This window comes from Carcharhinus amblyrhynchos, unplaced genomic scaffold, assembly GCF_965287045.1.
Source record: "Carcharhinus amblyrhynchos unplaced genomic scaffold, sCarAmb.v2.hapA scaffold_398, whole genome shotgun sequence".
Lineage (NCBI taxonomy): Eukaryota > Metazoa > Chordata > Chondrichthyes > Carcharhiniformes > Carcharhinidae > Carcharhinus > Carcharhinus amblyrhynchos.
The window spans coordinates 77,875-94,031 of NW_027650138.1; the positions used below are offsets into that span (position 1 = coordinate 77,875).

A 16,157-nucleotide genomic window follows, 5' to 3' on the forward strand; every position below is an offset into this window, starting at 1 on the left:
GGTGAGGATATGGGGGGGAGGTGGGTATGTGGGGGTGAGGATATGGGGGGAGGTGGGTGTGTGGATGTGAGGATATGGGGAGGAGGTGGGTATGTGGGGGTGAGGATATGGGGAGGAGGTGGGTGTGTGGGGGTGAGGATATGGGGAGGAGGTGGGTATGTGGGGGTGAGGATATGGGGGGAGGTGGGTATGTGGGGGTGAGGATATGGGGGGAGGTGGGTGTGTGGGTGTGAGGATATGGGGGGAGGTGGGTATGTGGGGGTGAGGATATGGGGGGAGGTGGGTGTGTGGGGGTGAGGGACACAGATTGGAGATTGGTCTATTGCTGGACTGCAGGAAGCACAATCAGTTGGGAGTGTCTGCCCAGGTTAGTGTTATGGTCGGATCGAGACTCGGCTGGTGTTAGACTCCTCGATATCAGGTTCAGTGTCTCTTACCCCAATCCTCACCCTCACCTATCCCCCCCATCCCCATATCCTCACCCCCACCTATCCCCCCCATCCCCATATGCTCACCCCCACCTTTCCACCCCATCCTCATATCCTTACCCCCACCTATCCACCCCATCCCTATATCCTCACCCCATCCCCATATCCTCCCCCCCACCTATCCACCTCCCCCCCACCTATCCACCTCCCCCCATATCCTCAGCCCCACCTATCCACCCCATCCCTACCTATCCTCACCCCCACCCAATGTCCACCTCCTCCCCATGTCCCTCACTCTCTTCATTATTTCTCCATATCCCTCAATCCCGTATTGCCCCATGTCCCACAATCCTGTATAGAACATAGAACATTACATTGGGGACCTTATTGAAACATATAAGATGATTAGAGGTTTAGATAGGGTGGACAGTGATAGCCTTTTTCCTCGGATGGAGAAAGCTAGCATGAGGGGGCATGGCTTTAAATTAAGAGGGGGTAGTTATAGGACGGATGTCAGGGGTAGGTTCTTTACCCAGAGGGTGGTGAGGGATTGGAATGCCCTGCCTGCTGCAGTTGTAAATGCGCCTAGTTTGGGGGCGTTTAAGAGATCCGTGGATAGGTTTATGGATGGAAAGGGTTTGGTTTAGGTTAGAGGGTCATTGTTTTTTAACTGGTCGGCGCAACATCGTGGGCCGAAGGGCCTGTTCTGTGCTGTAATGTTCTATGTTCTATTACAGCACAGAACAGGCCCTTCGGCCCACGATGTTGCGCCGACCAGTTACAAAAACAATGACCCTCTAACCTAAACCAATCCCTTTCCATCCATAAACCTATCCACGGATCTCTTAAACGCCCCCAAACTAGGCGCATTTACAACTGCAGCAGGCAGGGCATTCCAATCCCTCACCACCCTCTGGGTAAAGAACCTACCCCTGACATCCGTCCTATAACTACCTCCCCTTAATTTAAAGCTATGCCCCCTCGTGCTAGCTTTCTCCATCCGAGGAAAAAGGCTATCACTGTCCACCCTATCTAAACCTCTAATCATCTTATATGTTTCAATAAGGTCCCCTCTTAGCCACCTTCTTTCTAACGAAAACAACCTCAAATCCCTCAGTCTCTCCTCATAGGACCTCCCCTCCATACCAGGCAACATCCTGGTAAACCTCCTCTGCACCCTCTCCAAAGCCTCCACATCCTTCCTGTAATGTGGGGACCAGAACTGCACACAGTACTCCAAGTGCGGCCGCACCAGAGTTTTGTACAGTTGCAACATGACGCTGCGACTCCTAAATTCAATCCCCCCACCAATAAACGCCAAGACGCCGTATGCCTTCTTAACAACCTTATCTACTTGATTCCCAACTTTCAGGGATCTATGTACACATACACCTAGATCCCTCTGTTCATCCACACTACTCAGAGTCCTCCCGTTAGCCCTATACTCTACACATCTGTTATTCCTACCAAAGTGAATTACCTCACACTTCTCCGCATTAAACTCCATCCGCCACCTCTTGGCCCAGCTCTGCAACTTGTCCAAGTCTCCCTGCAAACTATGACACCCCTCCTCACTATCTACCACACCTCCGACTTTGGTGTCATCAGCAAATTTTTTGATCCACCCAACTATACCCTCATCCAGATCATTAATAAAAATCACAAACAGCAGTGGCCCCAAAACAGATCCCTGAGGCACACCACTCGTAACTGAACTCCATGACGAATACTTTCCATCAACCACCACCCTCTGTCTCCTATCCGCTAGCCAATTCCTGATCCAATTAACTAAATCACCCCCAATCCCATACATCTGCATTTTCTGCAGAAGCCTTCCATGGTGAACCTTATCAAACGCCTTACTAAAGTCCATATATACCACGTCAACTGCCTTACCCCAATCCACCTCTTTGGCCACTTTCTCAAAAAACTCAATAAGGTTAGTAAGGCACGACCTACCCTCCGCAAAACCATGCTGACTATCTCCAATCAATTCATTACTCTCTAAATAACTATAAATCCTATCCCTAATAATTTTTTCTAAAACTTTACCCACAACAGAAGTAAGACTCACCGGTCTATAATTCCCGGGGAAGTCTCTGTTCCCCTTCTTAAACAATGGGACAACATTCGCTATCCTCCAATCTTCTGGCACTATACCTGGGACCAACGACGACCTGAAGATCAGAGCCAGAGGCTCTACAATCGCCTCTCTTGCCTCCCAGAGAATCCTAGGGTAAATCCCGTCCGGCCCAGGGGACTTATCTATTTTCAAACCCTCAAGAATATCTAGCACATCCTCCTTATCAACTGCAATACTGTCTAGTTTACACCCCTGCAACCCAGTGTTCTCCTCAGCTACATTCATGTCCCCCTGCGTGAATACCGAAGAGAAATATTGGTTCAATGCCTCTCCAATCTCTTCCGGTTCCACACACAACTTCCCTCTGCTGTCTGTAACTGGCCCTAATCTTGCCCTAGCCAACCTTCTGTTCTTAACATACCTATAGAACGCCTTAGGATTCTCCTTAATCCTATCAGCCTAAGTCTTCTCGTATCACCCCATGTCCCTCAATCCCGTATCGCCCCATATCCCTCCATCCCATATCGCCCCGTATCCCTCAATCCCGTATCGCCCCATATCCCTCAATCCCGTATCGCCCCATATCCCTCAATCCCGTATTGCCCTCATATCTGTTGCTCCCCACTGACCCACATCCCCCTCCCCCTATCCTTCAATCCTATCTACCCATCATCTCCCTGTGTCTGTTAATGCCGCACTGTCTACCGTCCCAGGTGTGTGATTGACCTGGGGTTTTTATGGATCGGGGAGGGGTGTGTGAGTGACCTGGGGTTTTTATGGATCGGGGAGGGGTGTGTGATTGACCTGGGGTTTTTATGGATCGGGGAGGGGTGTGTGAGTGACCTGGGGTTTTTATGGATCGGGGAGGGGTGTGTGATTGACCTGGGGTTTTTATGGATAGGGGAGGGGTGTGTGAGTGACCTGGGGTTTTTATGGATCGGGGAGGGGTGTGTGAGTGACCTGGGGTTCTGTATGGATCGGGGAGGGGTGTGTGATTGACCTGGGGTTTTTATGGATCGGGGAGGGGTGTGTGATTGACCTGGGGTTCTGTATGGATCGGGGAGGGGTGTGTGATTGACCTGGGGTTTTTATGGATTGGGGAGGGGTGTGTGATTGACCTGGGGTTCTGTATGGATCGGGGAGGGGTGTGTGATTGACCTGGGGTTTTTATGGATCGGGGAGGGGTGTGTGATTGACCTGGGGTTCTGTATGGATTGGGGAGGGGTGTGTGATTGACCTGGGGTTTTTATGGATTGGGGAGGGGTGTGTGAGTGACCTGGGGTTTTTATGGATCGGGGAGGGGTGTGTGATTGACCTGGGGTTTTTATGGATCGGGGAGGGGTGTGTGATTGACCTGGGGTTTTTATGGATTGGGGAGGGGTGTGTGATTGACCTGGGGTTCTGTATGGATTGGGGAGGGGTGTGTGATTGACCTGGGGTTTTTATGGATTGGGGAGGGGTGTGTGATTGACCTGGGGTTTTTATGGATTGGGGAGGGGTGTGTGAGTGACCTGGGGTTCTGTATGGATCGGGGAGGGGTGTGTGATTGACCTGGGGTTCTGTATGGATCGGGGAGGGGTGTGTGATTGACCTGGGGTTTTTATGGATCGGGGAGGGGTGTGTGAGTGACCTGGGGTTCTGTATGGATCGGGGAGGGGTGTGTGATTGACCTGGGGTTTTTATGGATCGGGGAGGGGTGTGTGAGTGACCTGGGGTTCTGTATGGATCGGGGAGGGGTGTGTGAGTGACCTGGGGTTCTGTATGGATCGGGGAGGGGTGTGTGAGTGACCTGGGGTTTTTATGGATCGGGGAGGGGTGTGTGATTGACCTGGGGTTTTTATGGATCGGGGAGGGGTGTGTGATTGACCTGGGGTTTTTATGGATTGGGGAGGGGTGTGTGATTGACCTGGGGTTTTTATGGATCGGGGAGGGGTGTGTGAGTGACCTGGGGTTTTTATGGATCGGGGAGGGGTGTGTGATTGACCTGGGGTTTTTATGGATCGGGGAGGGGTGTGTGATTGACCTGGGGTTTTTATGGATCGGGGAGGGGTGTGTGATTGACCTGGGGTTTTTATGGATCGGGGAGGGGTGTGTGAGTGACCTGGGGTTTTTATGGATCGGGGAGGGGTGTGTGATTGACCTGGGGTTCTGTATGGATCGGGGAGGGGTGTGTGATTGACCTGGGGTTTTTATGGATCGGGGAGGGGTGTGTGAGTGACCTGGGGTTTTTATGGATCGGGGAGGGGTGTGTGAGTGACCTGGGGTTTTTATGGATCGGGGAGGGGTGTGTGATTGACCTGGGGTTCTGTATGGATCGGGGAGGGGTGTGTGAGTGACCTGGGGTTTTTATGGATCGGGGAGGGGTGTGTGATTGACCTGGGGTTTTTATGGATCGGGGAGGGGTGTGTGATTGACCTGGGGTTTTTATGGATCGGGGAGGGGTGTGTGATTGACCTGGGGTTCTTTATGGATTGGGGAGGGGTGTGTGATTGACCTGGGGCTTTATGGATCGGGGAGGGGTGTGTGATTGACCTGGGGTTTTTATGGATCGGGGAGGGGTGTGTGAGTGACCTGGGGTTCTGTATGGATCGGGGAGGGGTGTGTGAGTGACCTGGGGTTTTTATGGATCGGGGAGGGGTGTGTGAGTGACCTGGGGTTTTTATGGATCGGGGAGGGGTGTGTGATTGACCTGGGGTTTTTATGGATCGGGGAGGGGTGTGTGATTGACCTGGGGTTTTTATGGATCGGGGAGGGGTGTGTGATTGACCTGGGGTTTTTATGGATCGGGGAGGGGTGTGTGAGTGACCTGGGGTTCTGTATGGATCGGGGAGGGGTGTGTGATTGACCTGGGGTTTTTATGGATCGGGGAGGGGTGTGTGATTGACCTGGGGTTTTTATGGATTGGGGAGGGGTGTGTGAGTGACCTGGGGTTCTGTATGGATCGGGGAGGGGTGTGTGAGTGACCTGGGGTTTTTATGGATTGGGGAGGGGTGTGTGATTGACCTGGGGTTCTGTATGGATCGGGGAGGGGTGTGTGATTGACCTGGGGTTCTGTATGGATCGGGGAGGGGTGTGTGAGTGACCTGGGGTTCTGTATGGATCGGGGAGGGGTGTGTGATTGACCTGGGGTTTTTATGGATCGGGGAGGGGTGTGTGATTGACCTGGGGTTCTTTATGGATCGGGGAGGGGTGTGTGATTGACCTGGGGTTCTTTATGGATCGGGGAGGGGTGTGTGATTGACCTGGGGTTCTGTATGGATCGGGGAGGGGTGTGTGAGTGACCTGGGGTTTTTATGGATCGGGGAGGGGTGTGTGATTGACCTGGGGTTCTTTATGGATCGGGGAGGGGTGTGTGATTGACCTGGGGTTCTGTATGGATCGGGGAGGGGTGTGTGAGTGACCTGGGGTTTTCATGGATCGGGGAGGGGTGTGTGATTGACCTGGGGTTTTTATGGATCGGGGAGGGGTGTGTGAGTGACCTGGGGTTTTTATGGATCGGGGAGGGGTGTGTGATTGACCTGGGGTTATGTATGGATCGGGGACGGGTGTGTGATTGACCTGGGGTTCTGTATGGATCGGGGAGGGGTGTGTGATTGACCTGGGGTTTGTATGGATCGGGGAGGGGTGTGTGATTGACCTGGGGTTCTGTATGGATCGGGGAGGGGTGTGTGATTGACCTGGGGTTCTGTATGGATCGGGGAGGGGTGTGTGAGTGACCTGGGGTTCTGTATGGATCGGGGAGGGGTGTGTGATTGACCTGGGGTTATGTATGGATCGGGGAGGGGTGTGTGATTGACCTGGGGTTCTCTATGGATCGGGGAGGGGTGTGTGATTGACCTGGGGTTTTTATGGATCGGGGAGGGGTGTGTGATTGACCTGGGGTTCTGTATGGATCGGGGAGGGGTGTGTGAGTGACCTGGGGTTCTGTATGGATCGGGGAGGGGTGTGTGATTGACCTGGGGTTTTTATGGATCGGGGAGGGGTGTGTGATTGACCTGGGGTTTTTGGATCGGGGAGGGGTGTGTGATTGACCTGGGGTTCTGTATGGATCGGGGAGGGGTGTGTGAGTGACCTGGGGTTTTTATGGATCGGGGAGGGGTGTGTGATTGACCTGGGGTTCTGTATGGATCGGGGAGGGGTGTGTGATTGACCTGGGGTTCTGTATGGATCGGGGAGGGGTGTGTGAGTGACCTGGGGTTTTTATGGATCGGGGGAGGGGTGTGTGAGTGACCTGGGGTTTTTATGGATCGGGGAGGGGTGTGTGAGTGACCTGGGGTTTTTATGGATCGGGGAGGGGTGTGTGATTGACCTGGGGTTTTTATGGATCGGGGAGGGGTGTGTGAGTGACCTGGGGTTTTTATGGATCGGGGAGGGGTGTGTGAGTGACCTGGGGTTTTTATGGATCGGGGAGGGGTGTGTGATTGACCTGGGGTTTTTATGGATCGGGGAGGGGTGTGTGATTGACCTGGGGTTCTGTATGGATCGGGGAGGGGTGTGTGAGTGACCTGGGGTTTTTATGGATCGGGGAGGGGTGTGTGAGTGACCTGGGGTTTTTATGGATCGGGGAGGGGTGTGTGATTGACCTGGGGTTTTTATGGATCGGGGAGGGGTGTGTGATTGACCTGGGGTTCTGTATGGATCGGGAGGGGTGTGTGAGTGACCTGGGGTTTTTATGGATCGGGGAGGGGTGTGTGAGTGACCTGGGGTTTTTATGGATCGGGGAGGGGTGTGTGAGTGACCTGGGGTTTTTATGGATCGGGGAGGGGTGTGTGATTGACCTGGGGTTTTATGGATCGGGGAGGGGTGTTGAGTGACCTGGGGTTCTGTATGGATCGGGGAGGGGTGTGTGATTGACCTGGGGTTTTTATGGATCGGGGAGGGGTGTGTGAGTGACCTGGGGTTTTTATGGATCGGGGAGGGGTGTGTGAGTGACCTGGGGTTCTGTATGGATCGGGGAGGGGTGTGTGATTGACCTGGGGTTTTTATGGATCGGGGAGGGGTGTGTGATTGACCTGGGGTTTTTATGGATCGGGGAGGGGTGTGTGATTGACCTGGGGTTTTTATGGATCGGGGAGGGGTGTGTGATTGACCTGGGGTTTTTATGGATCGGGGAGGGGTGTGTGATTGACCTGGGGGTTCTGTATGGATCGGGGAGGGGTGTGTGAGTGACCTGGGTTTTTATGGATCGGGGAGGGGTGTGTGATTGACCTGGGGTTTTTATGGATCGGGGAGGGGTGTGTGAGTGACCTGGGGTTTTTATGGATCGGGGAGGGGTGTGTGAGTGACCTGGGGTTTTTATGGATCGGGGAGGGGTGTGTGAGTGACCTGGGGTTCTGTATGGATCGGGGAGGGGTGTGTGATTGACCTGGGGTTTTTATGGATCGGGGAGGGGTGTGTGAGTGACCTGGGGTTTTTATGGATCGGGAGGGGTGTGTGATTGACCTGGGGTTTTATGGATCGGGGAGGGGTGTGTGAGTGACCTGGGGTTTTTATGGATCGGGGAGGGGTGTGTGAGTGACCTGGGGTTTTTATGGATCGGGGAGGGGTGTGTGATTGACCTGGGGTTCTGTATGGATCGGGGAGGGGTGTGTGATTGACCTGGGGTTCTGTATGGATCGGGGAGGGGTGTGTGATTGACCTGGGGTTCTGTATGGATCGGGGAGGGGTGTGTGAGTGACCTGGGGTTATGTATGGATCGGGGAGGGGTGTGTGATGGACCTGGGGTTCTGTATGGATCGGGGAGGGGTGTGTGATTGACCTGGGGTTCTGTATGGATCGGGGAGGGGTGTGTGAGTGACCTGGGGTTCTGTATGGATCGGGGAGGGGTGTGTGATTGACCTGGGGTTCTGTATGGATCGGGGAGGGGTGTGTGATTGACCTGGGGTTCTGTATGGATTGGGGAGGGGTGTGTGATTGACCTGGGGTTTTTATGGATCGGGGGAGGGGTGTGTGAGTGACCTGGGGTTTTTATGGATCGGGGAGGGTGTGTGATTGACCTGGGGTTTTTATGGATCGGGGAGGGGTGTGTGATTGACCTGGGTTCTGTATGGATCGGGGAGGGGTGTGTGAGTGACCTGGGGTTTTTATGGATCGGGGAGGGGTGTGTGATTGACCTGGGGTTTTTATGGATCGGGGAGGGGTGTGTGAGTGACCTGGGGTTTTTATGGATCGGGGAGGGGTGTGTGATTGACCTGGGGTTTTTATGGATCGGGGAGGGGTGTGTGATTGACCTGGGGTTCTGTATGGATCGGGGAGGGGTGTGTGAGTGACCTGGGGTTTTCATGGATCGGGGAGGGGTGTGTGATTGACCTGGGGTTTTTATGGATCGGGGAGGGGTGTGTGAGTGACCTGGGGTTTTTATGGATCGGGGAGGGGTGTGTGATTGACCTGGGGTTATGTATGGATCGGGGACGGGTGTGTGATTGACCTGGGGTTCTGTATGGATCGGGGAGGGGTGTGTGATTGACCTGGGGTTCTGTATGGATCGGGGAGGGGTGTGTGATTGACCTGGGGTTCTGTATGGATCGGGGAGGGGTGTGTGATTGACCTGGGGTTCTGTATGGATCGGGGAGGGGTGTGTGAGTGACCTGGGGTTCTGTATGGATCGGGGAGGGGTGTGTGATTGACCTGGGGTTATGTGTGGATCGGGGAGGGGTGTGTGATTGACCTGGGGTTCTGTATGGATCGGGGAGGGGTGTGTGATTGACCTGGGGTTATGTATGGATCGGGGAGGGGTGTGTGATTGACCTGGGGTTCTGTATGGATCGGGGAGGGGTGTGTGATTGACCTGGGGTTTTTATGGATCGGGGAGGGGTGTGTGATTGACCTGGGGTTCTGTATGGATCGGGGAGGGGTGTGTGAGTGACCTGGGGTTCTGTATGGATCGGGGAGGGGTGTGTGATTGACCTGGGGTTTTTATGGATCGGGGAGGGGTGTGTGATTGACCTGGGGTTTGTATGGATCGGGGAGGGGTGTGTGATTGACCTGGGGTTCTGTATGGATCGGGGAGGGGTGTGTGAGTGACCTGGGGTTTTTATGGATCGGGGAGGGGTGTGTGATTGACCTGGGGTTCTGTATGGATCGGGGAGGGGTGTGTGATTGACCTGGGGTTCTGTATGGATCGGGGAGGGGTGTGTGAGTGACCTGGGGTTTTTATGGATCGGGGAGGGGTGTGTGAGTGACCTGGGGTTTTTATGGATCGGGGAGGGGTGTGTGAGTGACCTGGGGTTTTTATGGATCGGGGAGGGGTGTGTGATTGACCTGGGGTTTTTATGGATCGGGGAGGGGTGTGTGAGTGACCTGGGGTTTTTATGGATCGGGGAGGGGTGTGTGAGTGACCTGGGGTTTTTATGGATCGGGGAGGGGTGTGTGATTGACCTGGGGTTTTTATGGATCGGGGAGGGGTGTGTGATTGACCTGGGGTTCTGTATGGATCGGGGAGGGGTGTGTGAGTGACCTGGGGTTTTTATGGATCGGGGAGGGGTGTGTGAGTGACCTGGGGTTTTTATGGATCGGGGAGGGGTGTGTGATTGACCTGGGGTTTTTATGGATCGGGGAGGGGTGTGTGATTGACCTGGGGTTCTGTATGGATCGGGGAGGGGTGTGTGAGTGACCTGGGGTTTTTATGGATCGGGGAGGGGTGTGTGAGTGACCTGGGGTTTTTATGGATCGGGGAGGGGTGTGTGAGTGACCTGGGGTTTTTATGGATCGGGGAGGGGTGTGTGATTGACCTGGGGTTTTTATGGATCGGGGAGGGGTGTGTGAGTGACCTGGGGTTCTGTATGGATCGGGGAGGGGTGTGTGATTGACCTGGGGTTTTTATGGATCGGGGAGGGGTGTGTGAGTGACCTGGGGTTTTTATGGATCGGGGAGGGGTGTGTGAGTGACCTGGGGTTCTGTATGGATCGGGGAGGGGTGTGTGATTGACCTGGGGTTTTTATGGATCGGGGAGGGGTGTGTGATTGACCTGGGGTTCTGTATGGATCGGGGAGGGGTGTGTGATTGACCTGGGGTTTTTATGGATCGGGGAGGGGTGTGTGATTGACCTGGGGTTTTTATGGATCGGGGAGGGGTGTGTGATTGACCTGGGGTTTTTATGGATCGGGGAGGGGTGTGTGATTGACCTGGGGTTCTGTATGGATCGGGGAGGGGTGTGTGAGTGACCTGGGGTTTTTATGGATCGGGGAGGGGTGTGTGATTGACCTGGGGTTTTTATGGATCGGGGAGGGGTGTGTGAGTGACCTGGGGTTTTTATGGATCGGGGAGGGGTGTGTGAGTGACCTGGGGTTTTTATGGATCGGGGAGGGGTGTGTGAGTGACCTGGGGTTCTGTATGGATCGGGGAGGGGTGTGTGATTGACCTGGGGTTTTTATGGATCGGGGAGGGGTGTGTGAGTGACCTGGGGTTTTTATGGATCGGGGAGGGGTGTGTGATTGACCTGGGGTTTTTATGGATCGGGGAGGGGTGTGTGAGTGACCTGGGGTTTTTATGGATCGGGGAGGGGTGTGTGAGTGACCTGGGGTTTTTATGGATCGGGGAGGGGTGTGTGATTGACCTGGGGTTCTGTATGGATCGGGGAGGGGTGTGTGATTGACCTGGGGTTCTGTATGGATCGGGGAGGGGTGTGTGATTGACCTGGGGTTCTGTATGGATCGGGGAGGGGTGTGTGAGTGACCTGGGGTTATGTATGGATCGGGGAGGGGTGTGTGATTGACCTTGGGTTTTTATGGATCGGGGAGGGGTGTGTGATGGACCTGGGGTTCTGTATGGATCGGGGAGGGGTGTGTGATTGACCTGGGGTTCTGTATGGATCGGGGAGGGGTGTGTGAGTGACCTGGGGTTCTGTATGGATCGGGGAGGGGTGTGTGATTGACCTGGGGTTCTGTATGGATCGGGGAGGGGTGTGTGATTGACCTGGGGTTCTGTATGGATTGGGGAGGGGTGTGTGATTGACCTGGGGTTTTTATGGATCGGGGAGGGGTGTGTGAGTGACCTGGGGTTTTTATGGATCGGGGAGGGGTGTGTGATTGACCTGGGGTTTTTATGGATCGGGGAGGGGTGTGTGATTGACCTGGGGTTCTGTATGGATCGGGGAGGGGTGTGTGAGTGACCTGGGGTTTTTATGGATCGGGGAGGGGTGTGTGATTGACCTGGGGTTTTTATGGATCGGGGAGGGGTGTGTGAGTGACCTGGGGTTTTTATGGATCGGGGAGGGGTGTGTGATTGACCTGGGGTTTTTATGGATCGGGGAGGGGTGTGTGAGTGACCTGGGGTTTTTATGGATCGGGGAGGGGTGTGTGATTGACCTGGGGTTCTGTATGGTTCGGGGAGGGGTGTGTGAGTGACCTGGGGTTCTGTATGGATCGGGGAGGGGTGTGTGATTGACCTGGGGTTTTTATGGATCGGGGAGGGGTGTGTGAGTGACCTGGGGTTTTTATGGATCGGGGAGGGGTGTGTGATTGACCTGGGGTTCTGTATGGATCGGGGAGGGGTGTGTGAGTGACCTGGGGTTCTGTATGGATCGGGGAGGGGTGTGTGATTGACCTGGGGTTTTTATGGATCGGGGAGGGGTGTGTGAGTGACCTGGGGTTCTGTATGGATCGGGGAGGGGTGTGTGATTGACCTGGGGTTCTGTATGGATCGGGGAGGGGTGTGTGATTGACCTGGGGTTTTTATGGATCGGGGAGGGGTGTGTGAGTGACCTGGGGTTCTGTATGGATCGGGGAGGGGTGTGTGAGTGACCTGGGGTTTTTATGGATCGGGGAGGGGTGTGTGAGTGACCTGGGGTTTTTATGGATCGGGGAGGGGTGTGTGAGTGACCTGGGGTTTTTATGGATCGGGGAGGGGTGTGTGAGTGACCTGGGGTTTTTATGGATCGGGGAGGGGTGTGTGATTGACCTGGGGTTTTTATGGATCGGGGAGGGGTGTGTGAGTGACCTGGGGTTTTTATGGATCGGGGAGGGGTGTGTGAGTGACCTGGGGTTTTTATGGATCGGGGAGGGGTGTGTGATTGACCTGGGGTTTTTATGGATCGGGGAGGGGTGTGTGAGTGACCTGGGGTTTTTATGGATCGGGGAGGGGTGTGTGAGTGACCTGGGGTTTTTATGGATCGGGGAGGGGTGTGTGATTGACCTGGGGTTTTTATGGATCGGGGAGGGGTGTGTGAGTGACCTGGGGTTCTGTATGGATCGGGGAGGGGTGTGTGATTGACCTGGGGTTCTGTATGGATCGGGGAGGGGTGTGTGATTGACCTGGGGTTTTTATGGATCGGGGAGGGGTGTGTGAGTGACCTGGGGTTTTTATGGATCGGGGAGGGGTGTGTGATTGACCTGGGGTTTTTATGGATCGGGGAGGGGTGTGTGATTGACCTGGGGTTTTTATGGATCGGGGAGGGGTGTGTGATTGACCTGGGGTTTTTATGGATCGGGGAGGGGTGTGTGATTGACCTGGGGTTTTTATGGATCGGGGAGGGGTGTGTGATTGACCTGGGGTTCTGTATGGATCGGGGAGGGGTGTGTGATTGACCTGGGGTTCTGTATGGATCGGGGAGGGGTGTGTGATTGACCTGGGGTTTTTATGGATCGGGGAGGGGTGTGTGATTGACCTGGGGTTCTGTATGGATCGGGGAGGGGTGTGTGATTGACCTGGGGTTTTTATGGATCGGGGAGGGGTGTGTGAGTGACCTGGGGTTCTGTATGGATCGGGGAGGGGTGTGTGAGTGACCTGGGGTTTTTATGGATCGGGGAGGGGTGTGTGATTGACCTGGGGTTTTTATGGATCGGGGAGGGGTGTGTGAGTGACCTGGGGTTTTTATGGATTGGGGAGGGGTGTGTGATTGACCTGGGGTTTTTATGGATCGGGGAGGGGTGTGTGATTGACCTGGGGTTCTGTATGGATCGGGGAGGGGTGTGTGATTGACCTGGGGTTTTTATGGATCGGGGAGGGGTGTGTGATTGACCTGGGGTTCTGTATGGATCGGGGAGGGGTGTGTGATTGACCTGGGGTTTTTATGGATCGGGGAGGGGTGTGTGAGTGACCTGGGGTTTTTATGGATCGGGGAGGGGTGTGTGAGTGACCTGGGGTTTTTATGGATCGGGGAGGGGTGTGTGATTGACCTGGGGTTTTTATGGATCGGGGAGGGGTGTGTGATTGACCTGGGGTTTTTATGGATCGGGGAGGGGTGTGTGAGTGACCTGGGGTTTTTATGGATCGGGGAGGGGTGTGTGATTGACCTGGGGTTTTTATGGATCGGGGAGGGGTGTGTGATTGACCTGGGGTTCTGTATGGATCGGGGAGGGGTGTGTGAGTGACCTGGGGTTTTTATGGATCGGGGAGGGGTGTGTGATTGACCTGGGGTTTTTATGGATCGGGGAGGGGTGTGTGAGTGACCTGGGGTTTTTATGGATCGGGGAGGGGTGTGTGAGTGACCTGGGGTTCTCTATGGATTGGGGAGGGGTGTGTGAGTGACCTGGGGTTTTTATGGATCGGGGAGGGGTGTGTGAGTGACCTGGGGTTTTTATGGATCGGGGAGGGGTGTGTGATTGACCTGGGGTTTTTATGGATCGGGGAGGGGTGTGTGAGTGACCTGGGGTTCTGTATGGATCGGGGAGGGGTGTGTGAGTGACCTGGGGTTTTTATGGATCGGGGAGGGGTGTGTGAGTGACCTGGGGTTCTGTATGGATCGGGGAGGGGTGTGTGATTGACCTGGGGTTTTTATGGATCGGGGAGGGGTGTGTGAGTGACCTGGGGTTCTGTATGGATCGGGGAGGGGTGTGTGATTGACCTGGGGTTTTTATGGATCGGGGAGGGGTGTGTGAGTGACCTGGGGTTCTGTATGGATCGGGGAGGGGTGTGTGAGTGACCTGGGGTTTTTATGGATCGGGGAGGGGTGTGTGAGTGACCTGGGGTTTTTATGGATCGGGGAGGGGTGTGTGATTGACCTGGGGTTTTTATGGATCGGGGAGGGGTGTGTGAGTGACCTGGGGTTTTTATGGATCGGGGAGGGGTGTGTGATTGACCTGGGGTTTTTATGGATCGGGGAGGGGTGTGTGAGTGACCTGGGGTTCTGTATGGATCGGGGAGGGGTGTGTGAGTGACCTGGGGTTTTTATGGATCGGGGAGGGGTGTGTGAGTGACCTGGGGTTTTTATGGATCGGGGAGGGGTGTGTGATTGACCTGGGGTTTTTATGGATCGGGGAGGGGTGTGTGAGTGACCTGGGGTTTTTATGGATCGGGGAGGGGTGTGTGATTGACCTGGGGTTTTTATGGATCGGGGAGGGGTGTGTGAGTGACCTGGGGTTTTTATGGATCGGGGAGGGGTGTGTGAGTGACCTGGGGTTTTTATGGATCGGGGAGGGGTGTGTGAGTGACCTGGGGTTCTGTATGGATCGGGGAGGGGTGTGTGATTGACCTGGGGTTTTTATGGATCGGGGAGGGGTGTGTGAGTGACCTGGGGTTTTTATGGATCGGGGAGGGGTGTGTGATTGACCTGGGGTTCTGTATGGATCGGGGAGGGGTGTGTGAGTGACCTGGGGTTCTGTATGGATCGGGGAGGGGTGTGTGATTGACCTGGGGTTCTGTATGGATCGGGGAGGGGTGTGTGAGTGACCTGGGGTTTTTATGGATCGGGGAGGGGTGTGTGATTGACCTGGGGTTCTGTATGGATCGGGGAGGGGTGTGTGATTGACCTGGGGTTTTTATGGATCGGGGAGGGGTGTGTGATTGACCTGGGGTTTTTATGGATCGGGGAGGGGTGTGTGATTGACCTGGGGTTCTGTATGGATCGGGGAGGGGTGTGTGAGTGACCTGGGGTTTTTATGGATCGGGGAGGGGTGTGTGAGTGACCTGGGGTTTTTATGGATCGGGGAGGGGTGTGTGAGTGACCTGGGGTTTTTATGGATCGGGGAGGGGTGTGTGATTGACCTGGGGTTTTTACGGATCGGGGAGGGGTGTGTGATTGACCTGGGGTTTTTACGGATCGGGGAGGGGTGTGTGACTATGGATGGGACTGTTACTGATTTGTCCCATTCCCTGACAGGAATGTGATTGCGAAGGATGCAGAGACAGCTGGAGCTGTCATGTCCTTCTTCCTGTCCCTGGGCCTGGCGCTTGGAGCCTGTCTATCGTTCTTGTTCCGGGGGCTGCTCTGATCGAGGCTCAGCTCTGGAGATCTGGGATTCAGGAAGTCGAGTTCTGTGCGCTGACATCCTGTTCTATACTCTGTGTGTGATTAGTCATTCTATCTGCTCCAATCAGCTGCCTTTATTGAGTGTGCCTTGCTTCGGAGATAGGCTGAGGGCAAATCCCTCCCCCTCTCCCTCCCTCTCACAGCTCCCTCCCTCCCTCCTCACCACCCTCCCTCTCTCCGTCCTCAGCACCTTCCGCCCTCCATCCTCAGTACCCTCCCTCACCACCCTTGCTCCATTCCCACAGCTACTCCCTCCTCACCACCCCACCCTCCCTCCCTCCCTCCTTACTCACTACTCATGCCTCATTATCCCTTCCTCCTCATCCTTCCCTTCACCATTCACTCACTCAGTCCCCCTCCCTCCCTACTCCTTCCTTAGTCCTCCTCACCATTCGTATACTCCCTCCCTTCTCCACCCCCCATTCTCCTTCACTCGCTCCCACACTCCTCTCTTTTTAAC

At 54.9% G+C, this 16,157-nt stretch overlaps 1 protein-coding gene across 1 annotated transcript in view; it reads left to right on the forward strand.

Annotated features, from left to right (window-relative positions):
* Window positions 1–15,940, forward strand: part of LOC145339312 (equilibrative nucleoside transporter 1-like) — an 82,786-nt gene extending 66,846 nt beyond the window's left edge. The window contains exon 11 of the mRNA XM_080183738.1: window positions 15,548–15,940. Coding sequence (XP_080039864.1) covers window positions 15,548–15,659 — 112 coding nt within the window. The 3' untranslated portion in view covers window positions 15,660–15,940. The remainder of the gene's footprint in view (window positions 1–15,547) is intronic.
* The last annotated feature ends 217 nt before the right edge of the window (window positions 15,941–16,157 follow it).